Genomic DNA, 11904 nt, shown 5'->3' on the forward strand with positions numbered 1-11904 from the left:
AAATTGTAAATTATTGTGTTTGATTGGTATAATTTTTCACGTGAAAAATGTTAAAATAAAAGTATTTTTTAGTGTTTGTTTCACTTTATTTTACATAAAAATTGACGATTAAATGGATAAAATTTATTGGTATAGAGAATGAAATTTGTTTCCATTTCCAAAAAAAATAAAAATAAAAATAATTCAAGAAAATCATCTAGCTTTTGGTGTTCGTTTGACTTTATTTTACATAGAAATTGTCAATTAAAGGGAAATATTTTTTTTTACAATAATTCTTAGAATTTGTTTCCATTGCCAAAAAAATAAAAATTGAAAAAAATGCTGCTATAGTAACCGAGAATTGGAATTCTCACCATATTGGTGAGAATTCCAATTTAAGGAAAAGGTGGAAATTGGCTTTTGTGGCAAGATAGTTGGAAAACTAATTTTAGAGGGGTGGGGTTGGGGGTGGGAGTGGGGGGAAATGCTATCCAACAAGCTAAAATTGGAAGATGAAATTTCAATTCCATTTTTCATGGAATTCCAAGCCATATCAAACACACTCTAACTTTAAAAAGGGTTATTACATGGAATTCCGAGATCCTAATGCGCTTGTCATTCATGAGAACACATCAACTTGCATTCAGCATATGTTGCATTTACTTTATTTAATTTACTTATAATTGTATAAGGATATTATTTTAGTTATAATTGTCACAAACAAATGCATCACATTATTATTGTTTCGGTTAAGATTGCGATAATTAAAATTGAACTAATTTAATATCTATGTGATGATACTTGGACTCAAATCCATTTTATTAATTGTTAAAGAACTGTACACTTGCGGTGATTTTAAATCAAAAGATATTTTCGTGAACAGTAAGCAAAATTATCTTGTGATTCCTTAATACATGCATACGCAGACTTCTAGTTGGATCAGGCTCGTTAATCTAAACTTAACCCATAAGCTCAGCTAAATAACTGGACCGCAGTGAGGTAATTGGGCCTATTATCTTAATTAGCCAAAAATCACACGTTTACAATTAATTAAATTCAAAAAATGTCACATATTTATTATTTAATTAATTTTTCAATTAAATCTTTCAACTTTATTTTTTTTTTTTCGTGTGACCCATTAATTTTGTTCTATGACGATAAATAATATTTAGAGCTCGACTATCTCCATTTTTTAGGATTTCTTGTATGTCCATTCTTAACCTATTGATCTTATTCGACTTGACTTCATACATTGATTGGTGATAAAGGCAAATAATATGGCGCAATCAACTTCTTTCTTTTGAAGGTGCTGAAAGTGATTTTTTGCTTTGATGACTACAGTCCAACGGTCCTAAATGGATTATCATCCTTCTTATTAGCAAAGTGATATTATTCATGATGATGTATTTCAGGTACTGTTGGTTTTTTCCTCCTAGTAGTCACCTGTTGGGAATCTACTATCATGCGCAGCGAAAAATTAAAACAAATTTCAATTCTTATCAATGATCTCTTTGTGTTTAGATAGAAACTATGATAGAGCAATGCCTTTTACGAGATCCGCAAACTTCTTTGCTATTTTTTCGTTCCAACCATCTTGATTCGTTACTCACAGCTATCCAATAATCCAACCTCTAATAGAAATCCACACAGAGAACAAGATTGTAGAAACAATGATTTTCTCCTCTTGTGCTAGTAATAATGAAAAATCTCTTACAAATTGAAAACTCTAATTACTTATTTATATAAGTCCAAATGGGCTTGACCTGACCAGTCCAATATTTAATTAATTCATTTAGTGGAAATTACATATTTCCAGGTAACAGAAGAACTGAGTTCACAAGCCAGGTTGGAAATATTTATATGCACATCTCCGGTTTCTATTATGTTATTAAAATATTAATAATTAAACTGGTGCCTTAATTATCGCAATTACGATATCCATTAAACTAACTTCCATAATATACCAATTCCTCTCTCTCTCTCTCTCTCAATATCTTCTGCACGATTCCAAACTACCCAAAACTTTTGCCCCACGAATCCGCTTCGATCGTACGTTTGATTTTACATCCGGTAATTTCGAAGTCTCTCATTTTCCATTTTGCAACTGTGTTATCAGCTTCATTTGTAGTAGTATATAATCTGTTCAAATAGTTTTCGCCCAATTTTTTTGCTTGGGATCAACAAGCGAAGTGAAATGGAGGAATCGAAGGGCGCAAAACCGGTTACTAATGTCGAAGACATGTCAAAATGAACAAAAAAGAGGAAATCTAAGCAGAGCCCCAAAAGAACCTCACCTAAGAAGCACGTCGTTTCGGTGTCCGCGAGAAAAGTGCGATCAAACAAGGTTTTTTAAATTTCTGATGTATGCGTTCTGATTTTAGTGGCACACATGTTGGTGGAATCATGGGTTTAGCACTATTGAACATTAATTTGACATCTGTAAACTTAATCTATTGTAATCGTAGGATTAAAGTTTCATCACCTCATTGTGTGTGAACAACATGTGTGCTAAAATGTGTTTTCTTTACCCCGTCGATGAACATGACCATCATCAACAATGAAGGTTCATGTGATGAATATGTCAATCTGTGACCGAGACAAATATGAATTTGTGGCCTTAAATGGATGACAATCTGCATGTACTGAACTGATTGTTAACGTAATTGTTGAAGAGTTTTATGTGACCATGAGCTCCAATTTGTGACTACGTTTTTTAACAAACTTATGGCGTGTGACCATGATATCCGTCGGTCACTAAGGTGGTTGTGCATGCGAGGCTTGAATTCATATTATTACGCATGCCAGTGACCATGTTATTATTATCTTACGACACTGTGAATATGTTTTGTGGCGTGAGTACACGGTCACATATATATGTGACCCTTTCAAAATAATCAGTTTTCTAGGCCGACTGTGTGATTTGACTATGTTTGTGTGTGAACAACATGTGTGCTGAAATGAGTTTTTATTACACCATCTGTGAACATGACCATTATCAACATGACCATGTGACCAATATGTGAATCGGTGACCGAGACAATTATGAATTTGTGCCTTTAATGGATGACATAGTGCATGCATGTGACCTGATTGATAACATAGTTATTGAATAGTTTTATGTGACCATGATATCGAATTATGAATATGTTTTTGCGGTCTAAGTGCACAGTTGCATACATATGTGACCTGTACAAAATAATTTGTTTCAGGCTAACTATACAGGTGCATGCATATCTATGTGTTTGTGCTTTCACTACATTTGCTTAACATTACGTCATTCTAAAAACTTCGTGTAGGCTTGGCAATTCATCATTCCAGAGGAACAGTGGTTCCCAGGCAAGATTACAACATTAGTGACCAAGGGTGTCTTGAAAAGTATACAAACTAACTTAAGCAACCATCCGAAGCAAATCATGAGGAGAACCTGCTTCACACATTTCCTCGACTGCGATGAAATTGTGGTACAACCACAGCTATTTCACTTTTTCCTATTGAGGCAGGTATATCAACCCAATCCTGAAGAATTGTGGTTTTTAGTTGCCGGGCGATATGTAAGATTTTCTATGGCTGAGTTTTGTCTGGTCACGGGATTGAGATGTTTCGGCAATAGTGACATCAGTATTTTTGAAAGTAGACCGTCACAATTGAAGACAAAATACTTTTCTCAGGTAGGTAGTGTAACACATGAAGATGTGAAGTCCACATTTATATCTGCCTGCCAAATGCCGGACTTAGATCTTGTCGAAGCCCTCCCTGATCATGATGTTGCACTGATCGGTATCCTCTATTTTATTACTACCTATTTGTTTCCCAGAGATTATAAGAAAGTTGTTGATCACTATTTGTTCACACTCGTTGAAGACTTCCCTGCACTGAATAGTTTTCCGTGGGGAAAGTTAATGTTCGATGTTACTTTGAGTTCTTTGAAAGATGGGTTGAGTCGTCGAACAACACACTACAGGCTACGAGGTATGTTGGTAGCCTTTCAAGCATGGATCTACGAAACCTTCCCTAGTCTAGATGAAGTTATTGTCACGAAGATATCAACAACGCACCCCCGAATCAAAAACTGGTTTGCAAACGAGCAACCATCTGCTTCTAAGTTGGAGGAGCCTGATTGCTTCAAGAAGCCTAATGTAATGGTCCAGTAATTCTTTTTGTCTGATAGTTGAATATATGTAAACATTATTGTTTTCTAATCTCTACTGGAATGCAGATGCAGATCTGTGACCTGGTACCAAGTGAAGCGGAAATGGTGATGCCATATATAGATGGGGTGCAGTATAACAAAACAAATCAACCGGAGTTTTCCTGTGGCAGCTATCGAAGGAAAAACAGGCAGCGAAAGTCTGCTAACCCTGCTAGCATGAGTGGAGAATCTGTGCCTTTGGTAATGGACATTGGCGTTGGACCTGCTTATGTTGCAGATGACGACGATGATTTCGTGGATCCTCCACGACGATGTGAGGTGACATCACATCAGGAAACATCCAATGCTGCTGAAGGCCCTTCGGCCCCCAACATTTACCAAATGAACCACAATATCATGGGACGGAACGGAGTGATCAGACAAAAAAGATTAATGAAATCATGAAGATGCAAGAACAGATAAAATGTGACATGATGAAAATTAGGACGAATATGCAATTCTTGTCCGAGTCTGTGACTGCAATGATATCAAGTACTATGGATGAGATTTTAAGGCTTTTCAACGATAGGAAAGGTTGTCCTGTTAATGAGTTTAGAGATACGGAACCTGCTGTAGTTGGAGGTGAAGAAAGTCATGTTGTCTAAGAAGTTCACAAGATTGATGAGGTAGGTAAACAATATGTTCAATCCATCCTTCACTGACCGTCTTTACATTTTTTCACATGTCATATTCTCCAATTTCACGTGCAGGTGGGAAATCAGGAACCTATTGTTGACAGGAAAGGGAAGGAGAAGGTCGACCCAAGTGATGATGCTACTTTTGAATGTAGTCTTCAACCGCCATCATTTGACTTCGGTTTTGGATACACACAATTGGATGTTTCTCACTCTGCAGAAATTCAAAAGCGGGTAGATGCTGTCATATCTGATGTAGTCACAGCATCTGCAAATGTTGAGGAAGAGGTATTCCCATTTTGTTCTTTGTGCTGCATGCTGGTCACTAAATGTGTAGGTCACGAACGGTACACGTTTTGAATTACACAGATCACACGCATCTATGAATTCATGTTACATTCATTCTGCATAAACTAACATTTTATCTTTTTCAATACACAAGAATCTCCAACTTCTGAACTGCCTTTTGAATTACCAATGAAGCGGGTGTCAAGACCAGCGAGGATTTTGTGTTCTCCATTTGTTGCGGGTGCAGGAAAGTTATTCCGGCATGACGACAATATTATTGTATTTGGAAGTTACAAAGACAATGTTGAAGAAGGTGATAAGTCGACATTTTTGGGTTGGTTCCAGAGAGGGTACAAGCCCAAAAAAAGGCACGAATATTTTCTTCCCTTTCTTCAATCTATTGCTCATATGGTTACAGTAAATTGTTCTTACATTTCTTGTTTCAAGAAAAAGTTTAATGAGCATGATGACGTAATCAAACCAGCTTTTGTTATTGGCTCATATCCAGTCAGTAACAAAACATGGTTCCACCAACTCGTAGACCCTGAGACGTCTTTGAATAGCGGGGTATGGTAACATTCATGTATTTGTTCATCGTACAATTACTTGTTAACAAATGAGACCACGTTACGACTCTGCTACCACATCATGCACGAACTAGTATGCGGTTCACTGACACAGTGGTCTCATAAGTATATGTTTTGTTCAACAAGTCACATACCAACCTGGTCACAAGTCACAGAATCACAACTTTATGAAATTTTCTGATGTTGCTCTTATTTCTTATCTTCTTGATCACACAGCACATGGATGCATGCTTCTACTACATTCGGCAGCTAGCAAAATTTGGGAAAGTACAGTACAGAGCTACAACAACAAACTCCTCTTTCCAGAACATGATAAAAGACATATACCCCGCTTTCAAAAAAGATCCTAATGTTCTGTTGTCAGGAAGCCAGTTGTTCCAGGTGGTCACAGGTGATAGCATAACTATGAACACACCTTGGGCTGATGTAGACTATGTGTTCATGCCTCTTCTGCCCACAAATAAAGCTCACTGGTTGCTAGGTCTGCTAGAATTCAGAAGCCACAGATTGATCGTGTTCAATTCAGCTGGTAAAACTTACCATGACTGGAAGGTGCTAAAAGGTGTTGAGCCTTATGTGAAGATATTGCCTGCTCTTATGAATGCATTGGGAATTTCGAAAAAAGACCCTGACTATAATGGATCTGGGTGCATGGAATTGAAGGTGACCGTTGACACTGCCATACCCCAACAGATGAATGGGTGAGTATGTGACCAATACTACATACATAACATATTTTAATATTATTTTATAACATACTGTTTTGTGTTATTCCACAGTCATGATTGCGGGGTGTTCGTCATATTATATGCGTTATATATCCTTCGAGACCTATGTCAAGAATCCGAGGCAGGCCACAGACGTTCTATACCACAGAAATTTGATGTCGCCAAATGTAGACTTGATATTGCATCGCTACTCTACAAACACCGGGAGACCTATGTCAAGAATCCGAGGCAGGCCACAAAAGGAGAGGGCATTGTCATTGAATGAGGATTGTCACAAAAGTTTTTGTAAACGGATTTTATGCTCGAATATGTAGTCTTTTATAAATCAATGGGGGTGATTGATTTGAATATTGTCCTATTGATGTAAACTCATTTTTTGCATTCCATGAGTGCCACTACTTTTAGTATGTAATGAACCGTTGTTTGGACACATAGTAGTATGATTAGTCATCAATTTCGTTTGCATGTTCACATATCTTATGAATATCATGTCACATATTCACATTGCGACACAAAACATATTAATAACAGGTCACAGATTGCATTGTTCAATAAAGGCACAGGTCACAGTTTATGTTTTTCTACTGACGGGTTGGTCACATATTTGATTTCCCGCACGGGACTTATGAATATTAGGTCACAGATTACTGTGTTCACTACATATTTTGTTCAATGACCTGTTTACAAATAGTTCAAGATTTTATAAATTTTGTTTGTAATGCTGCACGTTAACATCAGTCACATGTCTTATGATTCTGAGGTCACATTTCATGTTCTGTAGCACTGAAAACATATTAATAACATGTCATAGATTACATTGTTCAATAAAGTCACAAGTCACAGTTTATGTTTTTCTACTGACGGATTGGTCACATATTTAATTTCCCGCACAGGACGTATGAATATCAGGTCACAGATTACTGTGCTCACTACATATTTTGTTCTGCGACCTGTTTACAAATAGTTCAAGATTTTATTCTGAGCAAATTTTATTCTGAGATCACATTTATGTTCTGTAGCACTGAAAACATGAATTTCACCATTCTGTGACCTGGAACCAACAATTGAAGATTTTGTAGTAATCTTATGGTCACATGTAATCTCCTAATAGATTAATCTTCTGGTACACAATAATGCGATTGGTCACAGTTGTAGTTCGTAATAGCAGTCACACGTCGTATGATTATGAGGTCACATATTTACAGTGAACACAGTAATATGACTAGTCATCGATTTAGTTTGCAGGTTCACATATCCTATGAATATCAGGTCACATATTTACATTGCGACACAAAACATATTAATAAAAGGTCACAGAATACCTTGAATAATACAGCCACAGGTCACAGTTTAAGTTTTTCTATTGAAAGTGTGGTTATATCAGGTCACAGTTTATAGTGTTCAGTTATTTCCTGCTCTTACGAATGCACTGAAAATCTCGAAAAAGGACCCTGATATGAATATCATGTCACAGATTTATGTGTTCACTGTAAATGATGTAGGATCCATATGGAGGTCTTCAAGCTCTTCTTCTACGCAAATTTTGATTTTTATGGGGTCTTATGATTATGGGGTCACATATTATGTTCTGAAGCAGTTGTAGTTCGTAATGCCACATTTGACTAGCAGACGCACATGTCGTACGATTATGAGGTAATATATTTAGTTTTGCAGCACTAGATATATGAATGTCAAGTCACAGATTACAGTGTCCACTAGATAAGATAGGCCACATATCATGTGAAAGACATTTGGTCACAAGTGATGTCAACGCTGTTATTCCAATAATGTTTCAAATTCAAGAATATGACATATGGTCACAATTGAATAATGTTTCTTATTCAAGAATGAAAACTTTGGTGTTTTTATCAGGTATTAGTCCCTACTATGAGCTGTCTTTTTCAAACGTTGTTACTCTGTCGGACGCTCTTGTTTAATGGAAGAAAATTTGAGCATCTCCTGCGGTTGTGTCCATTTTCACCACACCGTCCACAGCTTACTTTCGATTTGCCTTCCCTAGATGATCTCTTCCTTTTCTCTGTAGGTCTTCCACAACTTCATTTTTGGTCAGGAGGTAACACAATTTGGTTTTGTACTTCGTTAGGAACTGTCCATTCGTCTGGGTTTCCAATAGGATATATTGAATGTTCATAAGCTTTTAAAAATGCATCCTTTGTGTAATAATATGAACAGTAAGCATACGGATCCCTTTTTGTATGCGCAATTACAGCCAATGCAGGACATCAGATCGACTTGCATCATCCGACACGTGCTTTTACGTTCCTCAATATCAACAACAAAGGTGGACCTGTCATTGCTGATGACGAAAAAAATTGTCTGGTTGGAAGCAGATACCTGCAAGAATGTAGTGTTGTAGTACCAATTGTATTTTGTCAGTTTCAAAAAGATCAGTTCTGGTCACAGACATGCAAATTTCAGTGTACATTGCTCAAATCGGGTCACATGCAGTCATACTTTATTTTGGATATCATGGATTCGAGTCACAGATGCAAACTTCAAATCACTCAGCGTTGCAAATGCAAATTTCAAGAGAGATGAATTTAATACTGGGTCACATGCATTTATAGTTAGAACACAATCACAACTGTTCATTCCAGGTCGGATGCAATTATGGTCAGGTCACATGTATCTTCATTTAGTACACATACACAAACATCAAGATAAAGATAAGATACCTACCCTTAAGTTCCTTAATTCTGAACTCATTTTTCTTAAACTGTTCTCAAACTTGCTTGTCAACATTGTGAAAGTTCCATGCGCCTCGTCTCTATGTTTACAGAACCAAGTTTGCACTATTTATCGTAAAGACTCTAGCAACGACATAATGGGGTAATTCTTAGCTGCCTTTGTGACTGCATTAACTGATTCTACAATATTTGATGTCATTGTGGAAAATCTGTTCACTGGCATATGAATTCTCGACCACTTTTCAGGGCCGACTTCAACCTGCAAACATGTATCATACATATGAGTTCCATATACAATGACATATGTGACCAATTTAGTGTGCGTGATATCTATTTTTGGAAAGCAATACATTACCAGGTATCTAGTAATATTCTCATTCATTGTGTGTAGTCGATGCATGTTGTATTCAAATTCCTCCAATGTGTAAGCGCGGACAGCCGAGTTGAAAGCTTGTGTAATATTTTCTCCTGATTTTCCATAATAATGTTTCAGGTTCTGTAGCAAATGATACGAGCAAATACCATGACAGGCTCCTAAATACACATGTTCTATTGCTTTCTTTATACTGCCATAACGGTCTGATACAAAACATAGTCCTTCTCTATATCCATAAGCCTCTTTCAGTTTTTCCAAAAACCATCTCCAAGAGTTATCGTTCTCATTATCCCCAACACCAAAAGCAAGAACAAATATGCTATTGTTTGCATCCTGTATACATGCTATGAAGAGTGTGCCCCCATAATGACCAGTTAAGTATGTACCGTCTACAATTACAGGCCTACAATGTGGCCACCCACGTATTGAAGCACCGAGTGCCATAAAACAATACTTGAACCTGTTGTGACTATCAATCTCTAGATATGTGACCGTACCTGGATTCTTTTGTTGGAGCATGTAGAAGAAACTTGGTATCCTACTGAATGATTCAGTTGGATCACCCCTAATCATCTTCAAGGTTTGTTCACAGCATCTCCAAGCTTTCGTGTAGTTCAAATAAACTCTAAAAGTATGCAACATTTCATTGCATATATCCTTTGGTGTGTATATGGTGCTGGACGATATGTACTTATACTTGATTCTAGATGAAACAACTGCAGTTGTGACTTGTCTATGTGACCCCAACACTACATTTGATGCACATGTGTGACTACCAATCTTTCGAATCTTAAATAGATCCGTTTTGTCCCATTTCGATGATCTGCATATCCAACTACATCCTTCCTGTGAACACCTCACAACATATTCTTTCTTGTCTGACAGCTCAACCATGAACTCAAACATATTCCTTATGGCAAACAAGGATATGCTTAATTTTAAAATCTCCTTATCACGGAAAACCCTTCCTTCTTCGACCTCCCCAGCTTCTGCTACTGAAACAACTGTGACCTCGTTTTCGTAAATGTGACCTACATGTTCACCCGATGCTTTGCATATTTCAGCTGCCATATCCTGCAATGTATGAAGCTCGCTGCTATGGTAAGCAGTATATGGAGCCGTGTTAGATGGCTTCTCTATTGCTGCATCGGTAACATCGATGACTAATGGGTATTTAGCAGGTTCACGATCGCCTTCCTTCAGCAGAATGTACGAGAGGACGTTACCGTCATTTTTTATCCTGACTGGAGGCAAATTGTCATTCAGGACATACTTCAGTGACACTGCCACCTTCGTAGGGTCAAAGCTGAACTCTGACATGATTGTGTCAGCAAGGTTTACGTGTCCGCAACCACGGTCTACCAATGCCAACGCTGACTGAGATCCATATAGCAAACATATGTGCATGTACGCCATTCCTACAAAAATTGAATTTCATGTAGCTGATTTATTGTAATACAATGCATACAGTTCAAACATGAATGACTGTAATGACATGGAGGTCACATTTGTGAACAAGTCATATATGAGACTAAAGATGCAATAAAATGGAGGTCACATATATTGGGTGGCAACCACTGTTTCATGTGGTTACATTCCTGCCAGATATATGAGAAGGTACGCTAAATATTTGACCCGATATTCATAGGATATGTGAACTTCTGTTCATATGTGGCATTGCTAACTAAATCGGCGAGCAGTCGCATTACTATGTATCCAAACGAAAATACATTATCTTACTGTAGGTGAAACGGAGGTCACATACGTGGATAGCAACCACTGTTTCACGTAGTTACATTTCGGTCACATTTATGAGAAGGTCACATATGACAGGAATCAATGTCAGGATGCGTGGTGCAATAAACACATGCTTCTATTACATTTGTCACATTTGTTGTCAGTGTGCATAATGGAATAAATTGCATGCCATATTTTTTTCACATAGTTTACATTTCATGCTCGAAAACGAAGCATCTACATCTACCTATTACAGTACAAATCACATAACACTGGTAACATATGCTGCCTACATCCTCTGATTGGTGTGGTTACAATCTATTCAGATTATTGAACCGGTCACAGATCATCAGAATAAATCCCAAAGATGGTTTAAGGTAGTTCAGATTCGTTCACAACACTGATATGGAACAATATTTTTGCATCAAACAAAATATGCGCCCAGAATAGATCCGATGGACGATTATGTGACTGCACGCAGATCCTATTCGATGGATCATGACTACAAACATAGTAGCTATCCACAATATTGTCGAAGAATTACCTAGATTGTCTTCTTCTCTACGATTGTGTTAATTTCACGAAATTGAGTCACAAATCTGTGTCACAAACAATTAATTTCCATCAATCCAAATACAAAATTGAAAATATTCTGTGACACGGAGAAAATAATAATT

The 11904-nt window shown here is 37.1% G+C and overlaps 2 protein-coding genes across 2 annotated transcripts; one reads left to right on the plus strand and one right to left on the minus strand.

Annotated features, from left to right (window-relative positions):
- Positions 1–6083: 6083 nt before the first annotated feature.
- Positions 6084–6671, plus strand: LOC111381557 (sentrin-specific protease 1-like). Its single transcript, XM_023005349.1, has 2 exons — positions 6084–6379; positions 6458–6671. Exons 1-2 carry the CDS (start codon positions 6084–6086, stop codon positions 6669–6671), a joined length of 510 nt encoding a protein of 169 aa, XP_022861117.1.
- A 2552-nt stretch (positions 6672–9223) lies between these two features.
- On the minus strand, positions 9224–10906 carry LOC111381558. The gene is made up of 2 exons (XM_023005351.1): positions 9470–10906; positions 9224–9373 (listed from the first exon to the last, which is right to left on the minus strand). The coding sequence occupies exons 1-2, from the start codon at positions 10904–10906 to the stop codon at positions 9224–9226; spliced, it is 1587 nt and encodes a 528-aa protein (XP_022861119.1).
- Between the last annotated feature and the right edge of the window lie 998 nt (positions 10907–11904).

This window comes from Olea europaea, unplaced genomic scaffold, assembly GCF_002742605.1.
Source record: "Olea europaea var. sylvestris unplaced genomic scaffold, O_europaea_v1 scaffold2330, whole genome shotgun sequence".
Lineage (NCBI taxonomy): Eukaryota > Viridiplantae > Streptophyta > Magnoliopsida > Lamiales > Oleaceae > Olea > Olea europaea.

What these genes read in the sequence shown, in the direction of transcription:
- LOC111381557 (XM_023005349.1), top strand. Translation starts at nt 6,084, where the DNA reads ATGAACACACCTTGGGCTGATGTAGACTATGTGTTCATGCCTCTTCTG. An exon ending in ATACCCCAACAGATGAATGG is followed by an intron (nt 6,380 to 6,457) that starts GTGAGTATGTGA and finishes GTTATTCCACAG; the next exon opens with TCATGATTGCGGGGTGTTCG.
- LOC111381558 (XM_023005351.1), bottom strand. Translation starts at nt 10,906, where the DNA reads ATGGCGTACATGCACATATGTTTGCTATATGGATCTCAGTCAGCGTTG. An exon ending in AGAATATTACTAGATACCTG is followed by an intron (nt 9,374 to 9,469) that starts GTAATGTATTGC and finishes ACATGTTTGCAG; the next exon opens with GTTGAAGTCGGCCCTGAAAA.